Consider the following 23,535-nt stretch of genomic DNA (forward strand, 5'->3'; position numbering starts at 1 on the left):
GTCATGTTTGGACACGTGTGCAGAACCCGGCACCTGTGGGGTCCGCACCGCGATTGCCGTGGCAACGCTGCCTCCATCCTCATCCTCGGCTCCAAACCCCCCGGGCTTCTCTGGATTGCGGGGAGCGGGGGTGCTCCCGCCCGGAGGGGGTGATGGGGGGCCGGGGCCATCGCTGCCACCGCCCCCCCAGTGCTGATTTACACCGCGGAGGCGTCGGCTGGGGGGAAATACCCCGATTCCCGTGGCGGCAGGGGCTGATCCCCAGCGTGCTGAGCATCTCGGGGGAGGCAGGATGAGGCCGGGGTGAGGCGGGGGCGTCCCCGGGATGAGCAGATGGAGACTGAAGCATCGTCAGCCCCCCAGCGGGAATGCAGTGGGGCACGTCCTGCCTTTGCCCTGCTGGGACGGTGCCTTACCCCTAGCTCCTGCTCATCCCAGTGGGAATTTGCCCCTGCCGGCATAATACAGTGGAAAAAATCCCCTTGCCAAGAGCTGGGCCTCATCCTGCGTCTCCCCACTGCTGCAAACCCCCAGCTGCTGGTGCAGCGTGTGGTGCTGAGCCTGCTCAGCTCCTGGGTCCGACCCCTTGCTCCGGCCCTGAGCCGGGACGGCTCCAGGAGAAGACAGGAGCAGCAGGGAGCTACAGCCTGGGTGAGGGTTGGGGAAACTGAGGCAGCTTGGGGCATCGGATTCCCCTAAGCTCCCTCCTCCAGTGAGTGTCCGTCCGTCCTTAATTACAACAAGTTAATCCGACAGTGAGAGCGTTCATAAGCCTTCTAACCAAGTGGGGAGGTCTCAGCTGGTGTCCCCGAGGGCTCCAGTGTCACCATGGCTTCCTGATTCCTGGAGAGACTTGGACCCGTCGCCAATATTTGGCTCTAGACGAGAGTTTCCTCCGTGCTTGGTTCCACTGCAGCCTGGTGGGGAGCAGGGAAACTGAGGCACGGCTCTGTCCTAGAGCATGGAGCAGGGTCTGGCCAGGGTCCCTCTCCATTGCTCCCTGGAGACCACAAGGGGCATGGTGGTCTCTCTCCGTGTTGAGGGTGGTCACACTCCTTCCTGTGGCTGCAGAGCAGCTTCACAGCTCATTGTGTCCCCACTGGGGAGGGCACAGCCCCGTGTGTCCAGGGGACAGGGGCTCATCCCACGAGACTGAGGACATCTGGGGTGTCTCACATCCAGGGTCTCTGGAGATTCTGCAGATGCAGAACTTTAGGGGTGTCCGTGCACCCAGGGCACTTGGAGCATCTCTGCACCAAAAGCTTTTGGGATATCTTTGCACCTGGAGTCTCTTGGGGCACCCTGACATCCAAAACCTTTGGGGTGTCTCTGCACCCCGAATCTCTGGAGTGTATCCAAACACAAAATTCCTGGGGGATCTTCGCCGCACCTCTGGAGCATTTCTGCATCCAAAACTTTCGAGGCCCAGGGCCCTTGGGGCATCTCTCACCGGAATCTCTTGGGGTGTCTCACACCCAGCAGCCTCGAAGCGTTTCACACCCAGAACTTCTGGGGTGTCTCTGCACTCAGAGCCTTTGGAACATCTCACACCCAAAACTTTTGGGGTGCCTCATGCCCTGGGCTCTGGAGCGTCGGGTCCCCAGGCTGGGCTGCAGGGAGTGCACACGAGAGGGGTCCCTGAGCCCCACAGCCAAGAAGACCCCGACCCATCTGCTTCCCAAGGCCGGCGGCCCATCCCACACCGCCACCCCATTAATCCGCCTGCCGTGGGGCCACAGCCCAGCCCCAGGGTGCCCGGGATGCTGGGCGGGAGGCGAATTCCTCCGGGTCCGCTCGGAGCGGAGCCGCTGGAGAGCCAGAGGGCTCCGGGACCGACCCATGTAGGGCTGTGAGCTCCAGGGCGGGCTCCTGACGCGGCTCGGAGGAAACCAGGCGTCTGTGCGCTCGGTGTCATGTACTTCCTAATCCTCCCGGATTCCTCCATCGGGGTGGAGAGGCAGCGCAGGGGAGCTGGACGCCAGCCGGGCTCCTCCGGTGCTGAGCCTCCCCAGCCGGCCCCGGTGCCGGCCCCGAGCCCCGGCACGCAGCTCGCCCGCCCCGGGTCACCCCCAAACACCCGTGTGTCTTTCCCCCCCGGGCAGGACATGAGGAAACACGTCATCATGACCCTGCTGGACACCGAGCAGTCCTACGTGGAGTCCCTGCGCACCTTGATGCAGGTAAGGCGGCACGGCCGGGGTGTGACACCGCAAACCACGGCGCGGGGTCACCGCGGTCACCCCAGCGCGGAGCCCGGGCTGCGGCTGCGGCACCGGGACCTGTGTGGCACCGGGGCGGATTGGGGGTGACAGAGGGGATGTGGGGGGCGGCAGGAGCAGAAGTGGGAGCGCTGTGGCAGCAGTGTCAAGGAGGGGGTGTGGGAGTGACCTCCGTCCCCAACGCGAGCCTGTGACATTCCCCATGTGCCGTCACCTGGCAGGTATCGTGTCCCCAAGTCTCTTGCCTTCAAAAAGCTCTTCCTCATGTTGCACCCCGTCTCCTGATGGCCTTGCCATGATGGGGGACCCCTGAAATCCCCTCTTCCCTCGTGCCTCCGTTTCCTGCTCGGATCATCACCTGCAGACCTGAGCCAAAGGTTTTTCTCAGGCTTTTTTGCTGAGCTGGTTCCAGCGCCCCTGGAGCAGCCTGGCTGGAGGGTCCGTCCCACGTTTCAGATGTTAATGAAGGTGTTTCAGCAGGTTAATGGTGGTCAACGCCCTGGAGACATCACCTGGCCGAGGTGGTGCTGTCCAACCACATCCCTGCCGGGGGCGGGGGGAACACTCCAAAAACTCCGAGCTCTGCAGAAGCAGTGCCTGTGGGGGCTCTGTGACAGTCCCCGGGGGCATGGGACACTCCATCCCAGCACTGTCATGGGCTCTTCCCATAAATCCCCCACAGGGATACCCCCATGGTGGACACAGATGTGCTGCAGGAGGGAAGGACCCACCGGCTGCTGCCAGTGCAGACCTTGTCTTAGAGGGGCAGGAGGATCTGGGGCTGATTTTGGGGAGAGCTGTACAGGGATTGGGCTTGGGGGGCATCCCTGCTGGTCTTGGCATGGAGAGAGTCTGTCCCATGGTCTGTGCCCTCCATCCTGAGGTGGCAGGGACACGGGTGGGAGCCACAGGGTGTTAATGCCTGAGCTCTCATCCACAGGACCTGTCCGGACACGGTGCCAGCAGAGGGGACCTGGCTTCCTGGCAGGGATCACAGGGCTCCAGCTGTCCCCAGAGGGATGAGGTGCTCAGATCCTTGACATGGCTTGGTGGCTCGTAGCCTGGTGGCTCCCAGGGACAAGGACCACCCTGGAGCATCATCCTCTAGCCAAGCCAGATGGTGCATGGGCAAGCCCTGCCTGCTGTCCCTGTGTGCTGCAGCAAGGGCTGTGTCCGTGCTCTTCTGCCCCATGTGGGAAGCACGGGATGCATTGCACAGTCCATCCCAACTCCTGCTGGAGGTGCTGGACATGATAGGGCAGGTGAAGGGGGTTAGGAGCCTCAGGAAGTGTTTGGTCCTTCTAACTTGGGTCTCCATGAGATATCTAGCATCAGCTTGAGGAACCTGATCCTTGAGGGATGACTTCTTTGCCAGCTTGGCTGGAGAGGTCTGAAGCCACTGGAGGTGGATCCTGTCCTCATTGCTCAGCTCCATGGTCCTCCACACATCCTGGAAGCCACCAGCACCCTGTACTGGTCAGACTGAGGGGGTGGAAAGGCTTGAGAAGACCTTCCATGTCCTGCTGCATCCCCTGCAAATCCCTCTCTCCTGTTCCAGGGGCACTGCTCCACTCTGCAGCTCTGCCCCACGGATGGAGGAAAGGGGTTTCATAGCACAGCCTTGCTGAGGACCTGCTGGCCCTGAGTATTGCTTGTTGGCCACTGTGTGGTGGTCCAGGGCATAATCCAGATGGATGCATCCTGCTAGTCCAGCCCCTCCTGTTTCCAAACTCCCTAAATCCCACCAGGAACACACCGGCATTTGGATCCCAGGGTCCTGTTGCTGGGATTTCCAAGCTAGGTCAGGCAGATGGAGGTGATGAAGGCTCATGACAGCAAAGATGGCTCTTAAGGGCCTGGGAGAGAGGATCCTGGGCTGTGCAGGTTCCTTGTGCAGACCTGTCCCCCTCCCCACACAGCTGTGGGGTTCACTGAATGGGATGGGACCCAGGGAGGCTGGGTTGCAAAACCTGTCCGTTCCTGCTGGTGGGTCCCACAACCCAGCATCCCCTGGAGGAACCCTCTGCTGCAGGATGCCATCCATCCCCATATTTACATGGGCTGAGAGACCCAAACTGGCTGGGGAGGGAGGGGAAACCTCCACGGATCCGGGTGCCTCCGCTTGCCCGCAGGGTTACATGAAGCCGCTGAAGCAGCCGGAGAACTCCCTGCTGTGCGACCCTTCACTGGTGGACGAGATCTTCGACCAGATCCCCGAGCTGCTGGAGCACCACGAGCAGTTCCTGGAGCAGATCCACGACTGTGTGCAGAACTGGCACGAGAAGCAGAAAGTGGGCGACCTCCTGGTGCAGTCGGTAGGTCCTGGTGGAGCGATTCCCCCCGGGAATGCGGGTGTGCCCGCTCCTGGGCCCGGGCCCAGAGCAGAGGTTTTGGAGCAGGAGGCAGGGCAGTGATGAAAGGATGGGCCAGGCAGGCCTGGGATGGAGAGCAGGAGACAATCTCCAGGCCTGCTGTCTGCTTAGCATAAGGGTGGGAGCTGCTGCTCCCGGCTGGCTCTGCAGCTCCGCGTTTCTGCCTCGGGAGCACAAACGTCAGGGCTGAACAATCGAGGTGGGCGGACAGCGGGTGAGCCCTCCCTGCGCCAGCCCAGAGCCAGGCTTAACCCTTGGGGCAGCCTCTTCCAGGCTCTCCCAGTATGTCCATGATCCCTGCTGGATCTAGCCCTGTTTTTCCCTCCCAGTTCTCCAAGGATGTGCTGGTGAACATCTACTCTGCGTACATTGATAACTTCCTCAACGCCAAGGATGCTGTCAGGATCGCCAAGGAAGCCCGGCCGGCTTTCATGAAGTTCCTGGAGGTGGGTGCTGGGTCCTGTCTCCATAGATCCTGGCCATGATCTAGAGCCAGGCAGGATGGGAGTTAATGGGAATAAATTTATTGCCAGACTGGGAATTTCCTCCCCACCTTCTTGGCTTTGTTGCAAAGAGGTTCAGTTGGGATGAACCAGAATCACTCTGGATGGTGTGGAAGGAAGTGACCCCAAAGAAAAATGGGTGATCCTGGCTTAGTGGGAGGCGGTGTCCCTGCTGTGTCCCACCAAGGGGCCCATCCTTGTCCCTCATGGGTGTTTTGCAGCAAAGCATGCGGGAGAACAAGGAGAAGCAGGCCCTGTCCGACCTGATGATCAAGCCGGTGCAGAGGATCCCGCGATACGAGCTGCTGGTGAAGGTGAGTGACACTGGGGTGGCAGTGTCACACCAGCAGCGGGGGAGACCACGGCTCCTCCTCACCTCCACACAGCTTTCAGGTCTCTCAGGTCTCTCCTGACCCCTTTCCCCACCTTTTGTCACAAAGTTGGTGTCCCCAGGTGTGCACATGGCTGTGGGATGGTCACCCTGAGGACAGTCACCCCACTGCGGTCCCCTTACCCTCAGCCTTTCTGCTGGACGTTGCGCTGTCATTTTGGGACCAGTCTCATGGCCACCCCCTCCTTGGGGCTGGTTTCCATCCCCAGCAGCCAGAGCAGCACGGGAGGGGCAATGACACTGCCAGTGTCCAGGCATTGCCAGAGGTGACAGCCCAGCTCTGTCCCCACGGCAGGACCTGCTGAAGCACACGCCCGAGGACCACCCCGACCACCCTTTCCTCATCGACGCCCAGCGCAACATCAAGCAAGTGGCCGAGAGGATCAACAAGGGCATGAAGAGCGCAGAGGAGGTGGAGAGGAACGCCCGGATCGTGCAAGAGATTGAGTCCCACATCGAAGGGATGGAGGACGTACGTATGGGGGGCCTTGGAAGGGGTCACTCTTTCCTTCTGCACAAAATGTCCTCATCTCTGCTCTTTCTGGGTCACCCTAGGCTGGGTCATTTGTTTTCTCCTCCAGGCCCAGCTTTCCCCATTATTTGGCCTTGGTGGGCTCCTGGGGGTTTGGTAAGGGACTGGGGTCCCAATTCTGAGCTGGGGATGCAGGGGCAGGGATGAAGGCCAAAAAGCTCCCGCCATGGCTTCCCATCCATGGGTCTCCTTGTCCCCACAGCTCCAGGCTCCGCTCCGCAGGTTCCTGCGCCAGGAGATGGTCGTGGAAGTGGTAAGAGCAGGGTCCATGGGGCCATGGGACCACACGCTGGGTGAGCAGTGGGGGGCTGTGGGTTGTGGGGTGCCTGTGTGCCCATGGGAGGCGATGGATGGATGGATGGATGGATGGATGGATGGATGGATGGATGGATGGATGGATGGATGATGGATGGATGGAACAGACAGATGGAAGGGCAAGGCAGCACATGGAGAAGCTGAGGCAGGGCCCTCTCCCAGCACTGGCACAGAGGAGGGAGGGTCATTAACCCCCTGGTGTCTCCCACTGCTCCACAGAAGGCGGTGGGTGGGAAGAAGGACCGCTCCTTCTTCCTCTTCACGGACCTGCTGGTGTGCACCACGCTGAAGCGCAAGTCGGGCTCGCTCCGCCGCAGCTCCATGAGCCTGTGAGTACCACCAGGCTTGGGGACACCCCTTGGCTGTCCCTGCCAGCTGGCCTGGCTTTAAGGGGCTCGGGCTGTGGGTGCAGCTCGGCCATCCTTCCCAAACTCCCAGGTACACGGCGGCCAGCGTGATCGACACCGCCAGCAAGTACAAACTGCTCTGGAAGCTGCCCCTGGAGGATGTGGACATCGTCAAAGGTCTGTCACTGCTTGCTGGAGTGCCCCATCTCACCCCAAAACCCATCGCTCCCCCTGGCTGGTAGTGCCAGGGAGGGAGGGGTTAACACTGTGTCCCCCCACACAGGTGCCTCTCAAGCCACCAACAGGGAGAGCATCCAGAAGAGCATCAGCCGCTTGGATGAAGACCTCAACACGCTGGGGCAAGTCAGCAAGCTGTCAGAGACCCTCAGCTTCCCCCACCAGGTACGGGGGTGGAGGCCCTGGAGCTGTCCCCTGGTTGGATACGTTCCCAGTGGGACTACACGGGATGTCCTCAGCGAGAAGGGAGGGCTTGTGGAAGGGCTGGTGGCCGTAAACATCCAGTCCTAAAGCCACAAAAGAGGTTGGGGCAGCCTCTGAAGGATGCCAGGGGGTGGAGAGGGGGTTATCAAGCATGTGGCTTGTGGCGGCCTGTCCCTGAGAGCTGAAGTGTTGTCCCCATCCCAAGGGCCTGGATGACGTGATCAAGGACCTGATGGCCGCCATCCACCGGGAGCTGTCGGAGAAGCAATCCCTGTCCTTCAGCATGGCCTTCCCCCCCAACAAGGTGGAGCTCAGCACCACCAAAGCTGACGGCACCGAGTCCTTCATCTTCGAGTTTCCCAACCCTGACGCCCGGCTCGGCTTTGAGCAAGCCTTCGAGGACGCCAAGAAAAAGCTGGGTAACAGCAGGGAGGGGGGAGGTGGATGTGGTGGTGGGCTTGGCATCCCCCCCCAACCCTGCTTGGGCAGACCCCTTTCCTCCATCACTTCTTGATCCCTCAATCTGATTTTCCCAGCTTCCAGCAAGAACTGCCTGGACCCGGAGTTCCTCAAAGCCATCCCCATCATGAAGACGCGGAGTGGGATGCAGGTACTCCAAAGTCTGGGTTCAAGCATCCCACAGGTCCTCCCCATCCCAGGGATGGCATCCTGTCACCAGACAGCTCCTTCATCGGTCCTGAATAACCCAGTCTTCTGCTCCCTTGCAGTTCTCCTGCGCCTCTCCCAGCCACGGCAGCCCGGAGAGCTCGCACGAGGTTTGGGTTTGCAACAGCGATGGCTACGTGGGGCAGGTGTGCCTGCTGAGCATCCGCAAGGAGCCCACGGTGGAGGCCTGCATCGCCGTCTGCTCCGCCAGGATCCTCTGCATCGCCTCCGTGCCCGGCCTCAAGCGCACCTATAGGTAGGACACTCCCCGGCCCCGCGGAGCCGGCGAGCGCGGGGTGATGCTGGAGCTGCTTCTCTCCCCTCCCGGCGGCGGCAGGGAGCGCGCGGAGCCGCTGGGCAGCCCCTCGGCGGAGCTGGGCCCGGCGCAGCCGGAGGACGCGGGGCCGCAGCCGTGCCTGCACATCTCCATCTCGGGCTCGTCGCTGGAGCTCTCGGAGCCCGTGGACGGCGGCAACAGGGAGCTGGTGCCCTTCGACAGCGATGACACGGATGACGAGTCCTCACCCAGCCCCTCTGGGACGCTGCAGAGCCAAGCCAGCCACTCCACCATCTCTTCCAGCTTCGGCAGTGAGTCCTCCCTGGCCCCTGCCTAGGGAGAAATACACCTTTTTGCCCCAAAATTACAGGCAGCTCCATTGTTTTGGCCTCTCTGCCTTGTATTCCTCAGGGGAATCTGCAGGTGGAGGCTTTTGAGCCTGGGAAAAGAGATGTTGAGAGGCATCAGCTCAACAGTGTGGTGCTGAGATGGGGGGGGCCTTCGGGTGAAACCTCGTGGGTTTTGGGGCTCAGCATCCCTGTTCCAGCCCCTGGCCTTGACATCACCCATGGCCTCTTCCCCATGATTTTGGAGGGTGTTGCATGGTCATGGTCTGACCCCTTCCTTCCTCCTCCTCCACAGATGAAGAGATCCCGAGCTGCAAGGAGGCGACAGTGGAGACGACGAGCTCGGAGGAAGAGCAGGAGCCTGGTTTCATGCCCATCACTGGCACCTACGGGCAGAACCGGCACAGCGAGAGCCCCACGGACGGGCGGGCCCTGCGCCGCTCCAGCCGCGGCTCCTTCACCCGCGGCAGCCTCGAGGACCTCCTCAGCCTTGACCCCGAAGCCCATCAGAGCTCCATGTGGCTGGGCACCGAGGATGGCTGGTACGTCCCCGGAGTGGGAATTCCTACACGGGAAGGACGCCAGTTCTGGGGGAGCCTCAAGCTTTGCTCTCCTCCTGCAGCATCCACGTGTACCAGTCCTCGGACAACATCCGGAACAGGAAGAACAGCATGAAGATGCAACACGCTGCTGCCGTCATGTGCATCCTGTAAGTGGGGAAGGGGGATTTTCAGCTCTGGGGGGGGTGGAGTGGGGTTCTGCAGCTGGATGTCAGAGGTGATTTGTCCCTGCAGGTACCTGGATAACCAGGTTTTTGTGTCGTTGGCCAACGGGGAGCTCGTTGTGTACCAGCGGGAAGCAGGTGAGGTCTTATCTGGGACATCCCCCTGGGGTGGGATGCTCAGGGTGGCTTCCCTCCTTCCATGGGAAGGGACATCCCTGCAGGGATGCTGGAGACACCAAACTCAGCGGCAGGTGGAGGTGGGCATCCTTCTGCTGGTCCCTGCCTGACGCTGGAACCCCATGGTGGCATCAGTTTGTCCCCTCTGAGGGGTGACCTGGAGAAAGCTGTCGTCAGCCACCCATTGTCTGTATCAAGACGGACTCTTTTTTTGGGAATGCTTTAACTACCCACCCCACTCTCCCCACCTTCTCAGGCCGCTTCTGGGACCCCCAAAACTCCAAGTCCCTGTCCCTGGGCTCACCAGGGAGCCCCATCACCAAGATGGTGGCGGTGGCAGGGAAGCTGTGGTGCGGCTGCCAAAACCGAGTCATCGTCCTCAACACCGCCACGCTGGCGCAGGAGGTAGCGTGGGCGGCGGTGGGAGGGCGCGGCAGGCGGCGAGGCGCCGGTGGCATCACCGCGACACCGCCCTGGCTCTGTCCCCCGCAGCACACACTCCAGGTGGGGCAGGATGGCGGGCGCAGCGTCACCTGCATGGTGAGTGCGGGCAGCGGCGTGTGGGTCGCGCTGCAGGGCAGCGCCCAGGTCCGGCTGTACCACGCCACCACCTATGAGCAGCTGGCGGAGGCGGACATCACCCCGCCCGTGCACAAGATGCTCGCCGGTGAGTGCCACCCGTGACACGGCTCCAGTGGGTGCCAGTGCCCCATGGAAATTCCCTGAGGCATCCCGTGATGGGAGATTTCGGAGCCTGAGTTTGGGGAAGGAAATAAGGAGTGCCTGCGCTCGTGTTCAGCAGCTGTGTAATCCCGCATGGAAACAGGGCAGCCCCTGGGGAAATGGATAATCCCGTGTTGGAGCAGGGCAGTAATCCCTTAATCACAGAAACATGGAATCTCAGAATGGTTTTGGTTGGAAGAGACCTTAAAGATCACCTAATTCCAGCCTCCTGCTGTGGGCAGGGACATCTTCCACTATCCCAGGTGGCTCCAAGCCCTGTCCAGCCTGGCCTTGGACACTTCCAGGGATCCAGGGACAGCCACAGCTTCTCTGGGCACCCTGTGCCAGGGCCTGCCCACCCTCCCAGGGAACAATTCCTTCCCAATATCCCATCTATCCCTGCCCTCTGGGAAGCCATTTCCCCTTGTCCTATCAGTCCAATCTAGCGCCACCAGCCAGGGGGGTTGTCAGGTCCCTTCCCCACGTCCCATGTGCCGCAGGTACCCGCGGGAATGGGTCCCTGTGGGTGTGGGGCAGGATAAGGCACTGACGGGTGGGATGCTCGGCAGGCTCGGATGCCATTATCCGGCAGCACAAGGCCGCCTGCCTGCGGATCACGGCCCTCCTGGTATGCAAGGACCTGCTGTGGATCGGGACCAGCGCCGGCGTGGTGCTGACCCTGTCGGTGTCGGCCAAGGCAGCCCCCACGCTGGTGGGGCTGTCTCAGGGTCACACCGGCCATGTGCGCTTCCTCACGGCCATCGAGCTGCCTGACGGCTTGGATGTGCTCTTCCCGCTGCCCAGGGACACGGGTAGGTGGGATGAGTGGCACGTCCCAGTCACGGCACCTTCCAGGAGCTCGTGGGGCTGGGAATGCTGGGATCAGGAGTAGCCTTGAAACAGTGGGAGTCCCCGTTCCCTTCTTCCCTTGTTAAAATCCAGGGTGAAAAACTGGCAGTGGAGGGTGGGGGAAAGTTGGTGCTAACCTTCCCTCTTCCCAGCATGAGCAACCCCGGAATTCCCAGGGACACCCAAACTCCCACAGTGCCACCCAGCCCAGCTCTGAGGCGGTAGCAGCTCTGAAGGGGGGAGCTCACAAGGGTTATGGGGGCCAGTTTGGGGTGGGAGGAGTATTTTGGGGCCAGGATGGGGTGCCTGGGAAAGTGGCCGAGGGTTGATGGTGGGGTGCTGCAGGTGAGGTGCTGCACGGGAGGTGCTGCAGGGGGGTGCTGCAGGGGAGGTGCTGCAGGGGAGGTGCTGCAGGTGGGTGCTGCAGGGGAGGTGCTGCAGGGGGGTGCTGCAGGGGAGGTGCTGCAGGGGAGGTGCTGCAGGGGGGTGCTGCAGGGGAGGTGATGCAGGGGGATGCTGTCGGGGAGCAGCAGAGTTGCAGGTACACAGGTGACCGCATCTGGGGTTCTGCGCTCGGCAGGGGCCGAGAAGCCGAGCGAGGCCGAGAAAAGGGACCCGTCCCGGCCGCGTGCCCCCGGCCTGGCGCTGTCCAAGCCCAAGATGTTGGTGATCAGCGGCGGGGACGGCTACGAGGATTTCCGGCTGACCAGCAGCAGCGAGACCGTGGGCCGGGACGACAGCACCAACCACCTCCTCCTCTGGAGAGCGTGACCAGCCGCGGCCCCCCCGGGCCGCCCCGGCCAGGAAAGGGGGTGCTGGCCCCCCTGTGTGCAGAGGGGGGGTCCCGGCCCCCTCCCCACCGCCCCCCGCCCCAGCACCTCTCATCTCCAACCCGGCTGCTCTCTGTGTGCTCGGGGTTGGGGGGGATGAGCCCCGGTCCCCCCGCCGTCCCCCCGGCCGCCGCACTGGACTCGGGGGGGGACACACAGCGCTTCGGGGGCCTCCAGAAGAAGGGGAGGGGGCGGGGGTTTGCTTGGGAAGGCGCGGAGGAGGAGGAGGAGGAAGAGGAGGAGGAGGAGGACGTTACCGAGCATCCCTGGGGACCGGCCGGGGGATGCCCGACAGCCAGGAACCTGCCTTGCTCTCCGGTTTTGTGTGTGCCTGCTTCACGGGGCGGGGGGGGCCCGGCCCTGTCACCCCCCCCGGCCCCCGGGACCCCCGGCCACGCCGCGGGACCACCCCAGGGACAATCCGCCCGCGGTGTCCCCCCGGCCCGGGCCTCCCGCTAACCCGCTCGCTCCATCGCCAGCACCCAGACAGCTCTGTTCGTTTGTTCGTTTGTTTTAAATATATATATATATATTATATATATATAAACATCCTTATTTATTTGAGGGTTTGCGGGGGTCAGGGGTATCACCACCGCACTGCCAGTCCCTGCACTCGGGAGCTGAGGGGGTTAAAACTTCCCGGTTCATCGCCCGAGGGAGAGCCTGACCCCACTGGTGGAAGCGGGGGGAAGCTGATGGAGGGGAGGAGGGAAGGAAATTTGGGTCCTCCCCCTCCTTCTCTGTGATTCCCAGTGGGATTTCGCAGCCTGGGAAGTGGGATGAAGGCACCGCTGCCGTTTGAAGCATCTCTGGAGGAGAACAATCATCTTCGCATTCCCTGCCAGACACCAGTCACCCTTTAAAGTGGGGTGACAGTGTGGGGGACCCTAAAAATGAGACTGTGCTGGACCAACCCTCCCCCATTTGCCCTTTTTTCGCCATTTTCCTGCTTTCACCCCAGGATCCAGGCGAGATCAGTGCTCCCAGATTGGGACACCCTGTTTGTCCCCATGGGAGACGTGACAACCGTGGTGGCAGGGATGAATCAGGGTGTCCCCAATCCCACACAGCTGGGTGAGTGACAGGAATGCTGCCATCCCACATGGAGCCATCCGTCTGTCCGTCAGCGGGGTGAGTGGGTGTGTGCTATAATTGGGATGATGAGGATATTTTGGGAAAGGGGAGGGGGGGGAATTTCGGTCACTTGGGGGCTCTTTGTTATTAAAGGTCACCCGTGCCAGAATGATCCCAGCGTGGTCTCATCCTTCACCTCGGGATGGGGTGGCAGGGACAGGGTGAGGACGGGCACGGCTCCCACCCCCACTGGTGTCGCTGGGAATGTCACCCGCTGGTGCCACTGGTGGTGAAGACTCCGGTGGGAGGAAGAAGCCGTTTCCACCGCCGGGGTGCAGTTGTTCTGTCCTGGATAACCCCGCGGGGGATGTCAGGATGTGCTCCCCTCGTGCCGCAGAGCTCTGGGACGCGGCACTCCCTGGCTGGACAAACAGCCGGAGTCGGAGTTTTCCCAGGTCGCCCTGGGGAAAACCGAAGGGAACAGAAGGAACACCAGGCCTGACGGCAACCGGCTGTCCCCACAGAGCTGTCCCCTGGGGAGGAGGACAAGGACAAGGCAGGGTACGCTGTCGGACGGGTAAGGAAAGGGGGCGCAGCACTCGTGCGTGTCCCCTGCGAGCCCACATGGGGAAGAAAAAAACCCTACTTTTGTTTTCATTAAATTCCTGCTGGGCAGGTAAAACCCACCCTGATCTGGTTGTTCCCGTTTTCCCCCCAAACCCCCCCCGGGGGTGGGATGAAACCCATCCCGAATCCCGCCCGCAATTCCCAACGTGGCCGGGAGGTGGCGCTGCCGCGGGGGGTCCGGGGGCGTGACCAGACCCTGCGGGGCGTGGTCTCCTTGCGTGACGTCACAGAACTGGGCGGGGCTTGCGGAGCCGCGCGCCCGCGGGTTCATTCATAAGGAGGAGGCGCGAGCGGCGGGGCGGCCCCGGGGGGGACAGGTAAGGGACACCCCCGGCACAGGGACCCCCCCCTCCGCCCGGGGGGCTCGGGTTATCCCCCCTCAAAGGGTTTTCCCCCGCGGAGCCGTCGGGCTTGGGGATTCTGCGGCTTTGGGTTGTGCGAGGAGGGGGGGTCAGGTGTTTTTTTTGGGATGCTCGACCCCCCGCTTTGCGCTAAAAGGGGTGGGCGGTGTTTCTGTCCCGGCCTTATCTCTAAAGCAGGGAACTGGGGGAGCTCCGCCTGGAGTGGGGTGCGCAGGGGAGAGCCCCGTGGGTCCGGGAGGCTGCGGCTGCTGCAGCGCCAAAGTAGGTTAAAATAAAGGGTGGAGAGGAGAAAAAGTAGGTTAAGGAATACTCAGCAGCAGCTGCCTGGGAAAAGAGGTAGAAGCCGTGTCGGGTTTTTTTCCCCCTTTTTTTCTATTTTTTTTTTTTTTGGCTGGATCTGGAAAATCCCAGGGCTGCGAGCCAAAGGGCCGGAGATGCTGCGGGATGCTGCGGCGTACCCCGGGACGTGCCGCTGCCATCCCAGCGCTTCCCCCGGGACCAATTGACTTTAACGCTGGGATTTGGTGGCGGCTCGGTTGTTCCCACAGCTCCGGTGGGGCCCGGGGGTGCGGTAATGCCGAGTTTCGCTCCATCTGCCGGACAATCCCCTCCTTGTCCGCGGCTGTCTCCAGCAGCTGTTCCCCAAAGTTTTCCCGAACAGTTGCTCTTTTTTCCCCTCTGTTTGTCTGCAGGAGCCGTCGGCTGAAACCCTGTTCCCCCACAGGGAGGGGAAGCCCTCGCTGGAATCCCGGCGGGCAGTTTTAGGTTACAGATCGTATTAAGGGGGGCTGGGAAAAAAGGGCTCATGTGATCCCGAGGGATTTGGGGAGGTTTCCAAAACCAAGTCGCCTCTTCTGGTGTGTCGGCATTGGTGCACCGGGCTGCTGGAGCTTGGAGTGGCCCCAAAAGCAGCCAGCTCTGGCACTGGTGGGGTTATTTTTTGGTTTCCTCTGGTTCTTGGAGGGGTAAATTCTGTCGGTTTGAGGAGTGTGTAAGGGCAGCTGGGCTTCCCAGCATCACCAGCTGAGGAGTTGTGCCTGCATACCCCATCCCCACTTGGGATGGCCCCAAGCTGCCCCCAGAAGTGGGTGCTGAGTCCTGGGCAAAGCTCCAGTGCCAACCAGGAGCTGGCACCCTCTGACTCCTGCACTCCTGCATCCCTGTGGCAGCGTTTTGTTCATCTGAGGGATGTCCTTAATCCTTGGATGAAGCTTGGCCTCAAATCAGCTTTAGCCCTGCTCCTGGCGGTGTTCAGATCCAGTTATCAGGATCTGGAATGCTCTGGTGAGCCGGGATGCTCCTGGTCCCTCAGCCACAACGGGACCTTCCTGTCACCTTAGTGTGTCCCTGGAGTGCTTGAATTCCACAGCCCCAGAGAATTAAAATGCTTCACGTTAGGTTTAAACTCCAGTTTCATTGACCTATAGGGTGGAGAGCTTGCATGGGTACCGCCATCCCTTGGGGCTCTTGAGGGGCACATCCCAAATCCCAGGGGGGGTTCAGGAGCTGGGCTGGCCGGCTCCATGCTGGCACCCTGGAGTGCTCCTGTACTGGGAGCTACTGGAGGATGCTCGTTTTGGGTTCTGCCGTCGTGTCCCTACCCACCTCAACACCCCCAGGACCCCCCTCACGTGTAATTAGCTGCATCTCGGGGTGGTGCTGGCCACTAATTAGGAGAAACTCGTCAGGCACAGGCTGTAATGAAGCTCTGCTGAGGCTTTCACAGGACCGTGACGACCGGGGGGGGAATTTCCATGCGGGCGGCAGGATTTCCATGCAGGCGGCAGGATTTCCATGTGGAGGCTGGATCCGGGTTTGGGTTACTATTTATTTTTTCCTTCCTTCCCCTATGCTGTCAGCACAGATTTTAATTTTAACAACCAATTGCTGAGCCCAAAGAGGGGGGATGAGACTCTGGGAAACACCTCGTTTTGTTCAATTTTTCATTTAAATATTTTTAATTTTTTTTTTTTTTTTGGTGACTTCATTTCCTTGTGACAGATGCAAAAGGATTTCCTCCGGAGCAGGAAAAACCTTTCTTTAACTTTGTTTAGCATCATCTGCTCCTTGCATGAATGGTGTGACTCCACTGCTGAGGCTGGTCCCTCTCCAGCTTGGGATGGAGCTGGGATCTCCAAGGGAAGGGGTGATGCTGAGCATTCCATAAAATCTCTAAAGAAAACTTTCTGGGGGATGGTCAGGGCCACTGCTGTAGGGCTATTTAGGCAGATGCCTTGGAGCATCCCAGAGGGGAGAAAAAGGGCCCCCAAATTACTCCTCCGGCGGGATTCTCCCTGGATGATGACGCTGGTGTTCCCCCTTGGGCAGGTCTCCCCGGGTGATGAAGAGGAGCGGGATGCACTGGTGGCTTGTCACCGTCCTGGGGGTGAGTACGGCCTTGTCCGTCCCATCCCATCCCATGGATCCCATCCATCCCATCCCATGGATCCCATCCATCCCATCCCATGGATCCCATGGATCCCATGGGTCCCATCCCATCCCATGGATCCCGTCCCATCCCATGGATCCCATCCCATGGATCCCATCCATCCCATCCCCATGCTGGACACGGCCATGGGTTTGCATCCATCACAGTGCATCCAGTGAGTTCACATCCCTCACACCGCTGGAGAAGGCCGGCCACTGGCTGGGTGGCAGCAGTGGCACCACCCGTGACAGGGTGGCATCTGCCAGCGCCGGGCAGGGGCAGCTGCAGCAGCCGGCTCTGAGAGCTGTGATCCTCCCCAGGTGCTGAGCAGAGCTGCCCAGGGGGCCGGGAGCTGCAGTGCCCCGGAGCAGGGGACAGCGGGATGCCCGCCCGGAGAGGAGCCCACCGGGGTAAGCCGTGCCCACCTGCGGCACCCGCAGCCGGAGGGAGGCGGCGGGAGCTCACCCCCGTTCTCTCACCGCAGGATGCAGCGGGGACCTGCCGAGCTTGTCCCCCCGGCACCTTCTCCCCGGGGGACGCGTCCTGCGCCGCTCACACCCGGTGCCGCGCCGGGAACAGGATCCTGCTGGCAGCGGGGACAGCGGCGAGCGACAGCCGGTGCGGAGCCTGCCTGCCGGGGTGAGCCCAGCCGGGGCACGCTGAGCCCCAGCCCCGCCCGGGCTCGGGGGTCGCGGCCTGACCCTCCCCTCCCGCCCCGCAGGTTTCACAGCCCTGGAGGGGAGAGGGAGCCCCGGGGCCGGTGCCTGCCCTGCGCCGCTGCTCCCCGCAGCACCCCGGGCTGCCCAGGTGGGTGCTGGAGCCGGAGGTGACGCCCCAGACCTGGGGGCGATGGAGGAGCTTGCGCCGGCCCGGGGATGCCACAGGGTGTGTTCCCCCGGGATGGGCCACGATGTCCAGCTGAGGATGCCTCAGCTCACGACACGAGCGGCTTCTGCTTCCCTGGGGTCCGGTGCTGGTGCGGGGCTCCTGGGGAAAAGGGGTTTGATGGCAACAAAGCCCCTCTCTGAGGCTGATCCTGCGCCTCCCCGCAGGCCGGCGGAGAGCCCGCAGCCCCGAAACGCCGGGCCGGGCACCGGGAGCCAACGGGACACGGGTGACCCTGCTGGGTGAGGAGGAGGAGGAGGCGGCAGCAGCACAGGCAGCCGTGCTGACCATCGTCCCGGTCTTCTGTGCCATGGGATTGTTGGGAATCCTGGTCTGCAACCTGCTGAAGAAGAAGGGTTATCACTGCACCGCCAGCAAGGAGCCCCAGCCCGGCAGCACCGGTGAGCCCTGGTTGTGCCGTGACACCTTTGGTGATCCTGCACCCAGCTCATCTTCCTCAGCCCATTCCTGTGGTTTCTGGTCCTCTTTGTCCCAGGGCATCCTGCTTGTCTTTGGGGTGCCGTATTGCCCATCACCGAGTTCTCCCTAACTTCCTAACTCCTGCTCCCAGGTCCCAGCTCCATCTACCAGCTGGAGGATGCCAATGAGGACACCATCGGGGTGCTGGTGCGGCTGATCACTGAGAAGAAAGGTCAGGGGCTCCCTGAGAAGGGGGAGGATGGGGTGACCTGGGCCAGAGCCCCGTGACCCCCAACTCCTCGGTGTCCTCCCTCACACAGAGAATGCAGCGGCGCTGGAGGAGCTGCTGAAGGAGCACCAGAGGCAGCAGCTGATGCCCCCGAGCTGTGCCCCCCTCAATAAGTAAGGGTCCCCTAAGGCTGCACTGAGGGCCCCCATGGTGGGACCACCCCCACGCTGATGGCATTTCCCCCCTCCCCAGGCTGCACCTCCTGCCTCAGTTTCCCCCCACCTGCCACCACCAGCAGCACCTGCACACGGTGCAGGGACCGGCCCCGTGTGCCCGCTGCGGCCAGAAGTGGCCCGAGGCGCTGCCATCGCTCAGTTCCACCAAAGTCCCCAAGGCCGGAGCTCATCCCAGCGAGGTGACCATCCTCTCCATCGGCAGGTAAGCAGGGACAGCCGCCCGGGGTGTGTCCCCTCTGCAGGGGGGACAGGCTGACGTGATGCTCCCCAACAGGTTCCGGGTGTCTCGGATCCCTGAGGTGAGGAGCGAGGCGGGGGCTGAGCCCCTCCGTGGTCCCCTCCCCGCCGGCAGCGGGATGTGACCCCCGCGATGGAGCAGCACCAAGGGCCCCCGCGAGGTGAGGCCGTGTGCAGGGGAGCCCCGGGGTCCTTCCTGGAGAAAGGGGTTCTGAAGGCTGGAAAACGGAGCATTAACGCCGTGGGGACACAGTGTGGGGACAGTGAGGCGGGAGGGAGGGGGTGTCCCTCGCTGCAGGGTGCTGGCAGGGCCGGGCACGGGCTGGCACGGCCGGGGGCTGCTCCCTGACTCATGGGCAGCTGCACGGGCTCACGGCCCCTCCTCCAGAAGCGCTGCTGCTGTGACCATCCAGCTCTGGGCCCTGCCGTGAGGGGCTGGAGTGTGTCCAGGGCAGGGAACGGAGCTGGGAAGGGGCTGGAGCCCCAGGAGAGGCTGAGGGAGCTGGGAAAGGGGCTCAGCCTGGAGAAAAGGAGGCTCAGGGGGCCCTTCTGGCTCTGCACAACTCCCTGACAGGAGGGGACAGCCAGGGGGGAACAGGAACAGGAGGAGAGGGAACGGCCTCAGGCTGGGCCAGGGGAGGTCTGGGTTGAGTAGTGACAGCCATGGATGAGTGACACTGGCTGTCTCCTGCCACCTTGGGTGGTGCAAAGGGGCCAATCCAGGCTCACCTGTGGTCCATCCCTTGTCCTCCACAGCAGGCATCTGGCCTGGGGGCTGCCTCAGGGGTCAGTGACACCCACAAAGACCCCATGGAGGGGATGGAGGACACTAGGCATTGTGTGAAAGCCAGGCCCGCTCGGAGCTGCAGAGTGCTGGAGGTGGCAGCTCTGCCCCTGCCACCGAGGTGTCCAACAGCAGCACAGCAAATCCAGCGTCTCCCTCGGCTGCTGAGAAGGATTCTCTGTCCCAGAGGCCTGGTGGTGGCCACGGCATGGTGGCCTGAGGGACAGTAACTCAGGAGCTGCGATGCCGGCGGCGGTGACCACAGGAATCATCGTCTCTGGGAGCCATGATACCACAACACAGCACCACTGGAAGGACAGAGGACACTGGATGCCATTCCATGGTCACCTTCTGGGTCTGTTGAACTTTCCAGGACCATCATGAACTCCTCATTTCCCCCCATCACCTGGTGCCAGCACTCAGCATCGCAGGATAATGAATCACTGGATCACGGAATGACTCCCCTCTTCCCAACAACCCAGCTGGGGCATTGATTTCTCTGGGCAAGGCTGGTCTCCTGCATCCATCCATCCATCCATCCACCCATCCGTCCTTCCATCCATCTATCTATCCATCCATCCATCCTCTCTCCAAAGTCTCAGTTCAGGAGCACACAGTGAAGATCACGCATTTCACTTTCCATAGGAATTGCTTCTATGGGATCACGGTGGCTTGGCCATGTTGGGATCACCGGGATAACCCACACAAGTTGGAGACCATCAACCTCAACCATCAACCCAAAAAAGGGTTTATGGCTGGTCCCTTTCACCTCTCCACAACATCACCGTGCCAAAAAAACCAACCACCAAACGCTCTCGGGCTCTTTTATTTATTTATTTAATTTTTTTTTTGGAAACATTTTAATAGTTATCGAATGTTCTACATCTTACAGTAAATATCGTACAGTTACAAACTCTTGGCTGAAATCTCTCAGGGAGATCACGACCTGATCTTCAGAACCAAAACCAGAACAGAAAACAAACAGGAAAATAACCCCAAATTTACATGTCAGATGGACAAACTGAGGCTGTGGGGCTCTCCAGGGCATCAGTCCAAGGCCATGTTCCCTACACACCTGTGAGATGTAGACTTGGAAGACGTGGTTACTCTTGGGTTTAATTTTTTGTTGTTGTTTTTTTAGGGAATATTTTTTTTGGTATCTATTTTTATTTAAGAGGTCCAATAATACTTAAAAATGAGCCGGTCTGGCGGTCTAAATTACTTTAAAATTACATAGAAAGAGGGGTGGGAGCCTGGTGTGGGTTGAGGCCGTGTTGTGGGAACAGGAGGGTTGGGGTGTGATCCTGAACCTTGCCATGCTTCCCTACAAATCCCTCCCCTGATCCTGAACCCCTTTGCCCCCAGGAAAATTCCATCTCCCAGCTCCTTGCAGGAGGATGCAGGGAGGCTGCAGGTGGCCATGTTGTATCAAGATTATTCCCTATAAGCAGCACAATCGAGCATTTCCAAACGGGAATCGCTGCTGTCAAACTACATATTTTGCTATTCCTACCCTGCAAACATTTCCACAAGTTCTTTTACCTGATTGCCATAGAATCTCCAAGTGCCATGGTGCAACATGCCACAGAAATGCCTTTTCCAAGATTTCCTCCCTCCCAAGCTCTGTCACAGGCTTTATTTTCCTTTTTTCCCTATGGGAATGCTAACACACAGCAGAGAAAATATTTGGAGGCTGATCCTGGCTCAGGAGCAAAGCGAAGGGAAGATGGCCAGAGGGTCACCACAGTTTGGGGACGAGAGTTGGAGGGCCTGAAAATATTGGCAGTTTAAAAAAAAGCTCAAACCAAAAATACCTGGATTTATGGGTATCCAGCAGCTCTTATTGCTATTGTTGGCTGGTTGGATTTAACCAAAAATAAAGCCTCAAATGTTGTTTTCCACCCCCCTAAAAAACCAGGATCTCATTTCATGCCCTCCAGCTGGGAACTACACCATCCCACAATCCCTGTGGGGATGCGGGAGGGGATGGCCAAGGGTCAGGAGGGTCTCTCTGGGAAAGACCAGATTCAGAGGGAGGCTGGAGGAAAACCTGATGCTCTGAACATTCCTCATTAAAACAAGCTCCTTAAATAACATTTCCTGGGAATTACATCCCAGAGCTGCAACAATGCTGAACTGAGAGATTTATTATTCATAAAATACAGGAGCAAATCCTTGCCAGAGGGTCCAGCCACTTGGAGGCATGATGGCCTCAGGCTTCAAGGGGCCCCTGGGGTTTGGGGGGTCACCACTACCACTAAAATCCTATTTTCCCCCCAAATCTTGCATCGCAGCTTGTGTTTTGAAGTAAAGGTAAGAGCAGGGATGGTTTAATGGTTTGGAGTTATTTTCCCTCCTCTTTAGCTGGAATTTTAACCTTGGACACTTCAGTGGCTGCTAAGGATGGTTTAAGCCCTCCTGCTCTTCCCCACTAATGCCTGGTGTGATCCTTCACTGTGGAAAACCCTTCTCCTTAACCAACATCAGCAAAGCTTTGCTGGAATTAAATGTTTGAGAAGCTGGTGGTCCCCACCAGTGTCCCCCACTGTGACCTTCCCAGAACCCTCACTTAAGCCATGACTTGACCAAGGGAAGGACTTGGGATGAAGGAAAGGGCAGGGAGCATCTCCCCATCACCACAGCCCCATGAAGCCACCTTGGGAAGGAGCTACCCAAGCCTGGCACCGTGTGGTGGCCCCAGAGCCATGTGGTGGCCCCGGTTCCACACAGTGGCTCAAGGCTGGTTACCAAATGTCCTCACAAAAGCCTCTGACCCAACAGGTGGCAAATATTTCGCCTCTCCACACTTTGGTTAATGAGTATTTCTGCCTGGGAAAAATGGGATGAAGAGCACTGAACCTGCTATTGATCCAAGCAAAGGAATTAAAACCCAACTGCCCGTGTCAGGTCTCATCAGTGAGAACATTGGATGATCCACCACACTCAACTCCCAGGGTTTTCTCCCCCATCTTTAATGTTTTATTTTCCTTCCAGGAGAAAGCCCAACATCTCCTTTCCACACCAAAATTTTAGGAGTTGTTCCTAAAGTGGTGCAGGGTGTCTGGGACAGTGGTGGGATGGTGTCTGCTGGGAAAGGTTGTTTGCAGAGCCCAGGCTGGGATCCCAAAGCTCGTTGGACCCCACAAACCAGAGAGCCATTATGCTGGGAGACCTGACTCAATGCTGACAGACAGCTCCTGGTATGTAACACAAAGTCAACATGAGAGGGGAAAAAAGGGCATCTCAGAAGTCTTCAATTCTTAGGATCTACTGGGGATTTTTTGGCCCAGGTTTAACTGCAATGTGCTACACACAGTGGAAGGATGATGTGGTGGTTGTTGTTTCCCAAGGTCCTGTTGCTCTTTACTAATCCTTGGCTTTGCCAAGCCAAATGGGGAAACCACTGATTATTGGCTCTTTTTCTCTTTTTTCCTTCTCCTTTCCCTCTATACCAACCCGAAGTGTGCGGGTACAGGCCCAAGGATGCCCCTTCCCCATCCCACAGCACTGGTGTCCAGTCTTCCTCCACTTTGTTCCCCTTGAGGCTGAGAAGGTCAACCAGAGCTTTGCTCTAATTTCCTTCAAAACCAGCAGAATCAACCAAATGACCCCCAAACAGAAGTGCCCATGCCAACACCCAACCCGACAAACCACCTGGGACCAACCAGTGGGAGGGAAAGTCCTCCTGGGATCCCTAGGCTTTTTACTCCCCACCTGGCCCCTGCTCAAGGGAAGGAGCTCCAGGAGCTCCTCCCAGTGGCAGCAGAAGCCAAGCTGGGAGACACCAGCGAGAGTGTGGAACACTTTTGGCACACTTGAGGCAAAAATCAAAACCCAACCAAGCTTTGTCTTAAAAAAACCAATAAAATCCCAAAAACCTTGTTTCTATGCTGGGTTTAGTGATAAGGACTTAAAAACAAACTGGCCATAAGCATTGTCTGCAAATCCAAACTGCCTCTGCTGCTCTCAAGACAACTTATTGCTCTACTTGGACACCCCAAGGGAGGATGTCACCAGCTTCCTGTCCCCGTGTCCCCAGGTAAGCCAAACCCCCCCGAAACAACCCAGATGCCCACAGCCTCTGCGTGCCCAGTGTCCTCCATCCTGGTCCTTGCCAACTGTGGATCACCTTCCCTGCTGTCACCTCAGGTGCCTTCCCGTGAAGAAGGCGACGTGTTTATTGCTATTGCTTCCTCCTCTCCCACTTTTCCAAGCAGAGCAGCCAGACATCATCCCCCTCCCTGGCCTTTCTCTGTGGTGCTGGTATTTGTGCTTGGATGAATGTTTCTCCTGGGAGTCTTGGAGCTGTAACCCAAAGAGTGGGAGGAGGACACCTCAACTGCCCCCGAGGCAGCACGGTTTGGTCTCAGCCTTGCCAACACCATAGGTGCAAGGTGAAGCCACCCATCTTCCCCTCGCCCTGCCTTGAATACTCATCTCCATCAACCAGACGCCCTCTTTTCCCACACCACCATACTCTGGAGAAGCCCTTCAGACCAAACCCTGAACCTGGAGGAGCTGCTCAGACCAAACCCTAACC

The 23,535-nt window shown here is 59.8% G+C and overlaps 2 protein-coding genes across 2 annotated transcripts in view; both read left to right on the plus strand.

Annotated features, from left to right (window-relative positions):
* Positions 1-12,899, plus strand: part of ARHGEF17 (Rho guanine nucleotide exchange factor 17) — a 31,185-nt gene extending 18,286 nt beyond the window's left edge. The window contains exons 2-21 of the mRNA XM_058833263.1: positions 2,103-2,180; positions 4,352-4,534; positions 4,921-5,037; positions 5,316-5,408; positions 5,781-5,957; positions 6,220-6,270; positions 6,552-6,661; positions 6,771-6,856; positions 6,963-7,081; positions 7,326-7,539; positions 7,657-7,730; positions 7,849-8,042; positions 8,124-8,374; positions 8,706-8,952; positions 9,033-9,119; positions 9,205-9,272; positions 9,568-9,716; positions 9,804-9,978; positions 10,604-10,846; positions 11,464-12,899. Coding sequence (XP_058689246.1) covers positions 2,103-2,180; positions 4,352-4,534; positions 4,921-5,037; positions 5,316-5,408; positions 5,781-5,957; positions 6,220-6,270; positions 6,552-6,661; positions 6,771-6,856; positions 6,963-7,081; positions 7,326-7,539; positions 7,657-7,730; positions 7,849-8,042; positions 8,124-8,374; positions 8,706-8,952; positions 9,033-9,119; positions 9,205-9,272; positions 9,568-9,716; positions 9,804-9,978; positions 10,604-10,846; positions 11,464-11,654 — 2,907 coding nt within the window. The 3' untranslated portion in view covers positions 11,655-12,899. The remainder of the gene's footprint in view (positions 1-2,102; positions 2,181-4,351; positions 4,535-4,920; positions 5,038-5,315; positions 5,409-5,780; positions 5,958-6,219; positions 6,271-6,551; positions 6,662-6,770; positions 6,857-6,962; positions 7,082-7,325; positions 7,540-7,656; positions 7,731-7,848; positions 8,043-8,123; positions 8,375-8,705; positions 8,953-9,032; positions 9,120-9,204; positions 9,273-9,567; positions 9,717-9,803; positions 9,979-10,603; positions 10,847-11,463) is intronic.
* Positions 12,816-20,190, plus strand: RELT (RELT TNF receptor). The gene is made up of 12 exons (XM_058843000.1): positions 12,816-12,844; positions 13,185-13,364; positions 16,105-16,162; positions 16,525-16,614; positions 16,689-16,843; positions 16,926-17,011; positions 17,257-17,490; positions 17,661-17,741; positions 17,830-17,911; positions 17,991-18,176; positions 18,249-18,372; positions 18,968-20,190. Exons 1-11 carry the CDS (start codon positions 12,816-12,818, stop codon positions 18,334-18,336), a joined length of 1,269 nt encoding a protein of 422 aa, XP_058698983.1. The 3' UTR covers positions 18,337-18,372; positions 18,968-20,190.
* Positions 20,191-23,535: the final 3,345 nt, after the last annotated feature.

The sequence above is a fragment of the Poecile atricapillus genome, chromosome 1 (genome assembly GCF_030490865.1).
Source record: "Poecile atricapillus isolate bPoeAtr1 chromosome 1, bPoeAtr1.hap1, whole genome shotgun sequence".
In the NCBI taxonomy this organism is placed as follows: domain Eukaryota; kingdom Metazoa; phylum Chordata; class Aves; order Passeriformes; family Paridae; genus Poecile; species Poecile atricapillus.

Bases quoted from the DNA above. Each gene is read 5' to 3' on its own strand.
- RELT (XM_058843000.1), top strand. From the start codon at position 12,816: ATGGAGCCATCCGTCTGTCCGTCAGCGGG. The intron at 12,845-13,184 runs GTGAGTGGGTGT...CTCGTGCCGCAG, and splicing joins TCCGTCTGTCCGTCAGCGGG to AGCTCTGGGACGCGGCACTC. The intron at 16,844-16,925 runs GTGAGCCCAGCC...CCCGCCCCGCAG, and splicing joins TGCGGAGCCTGCCTGCCGGG to GTTTCACAGCCCTGGAGGGG.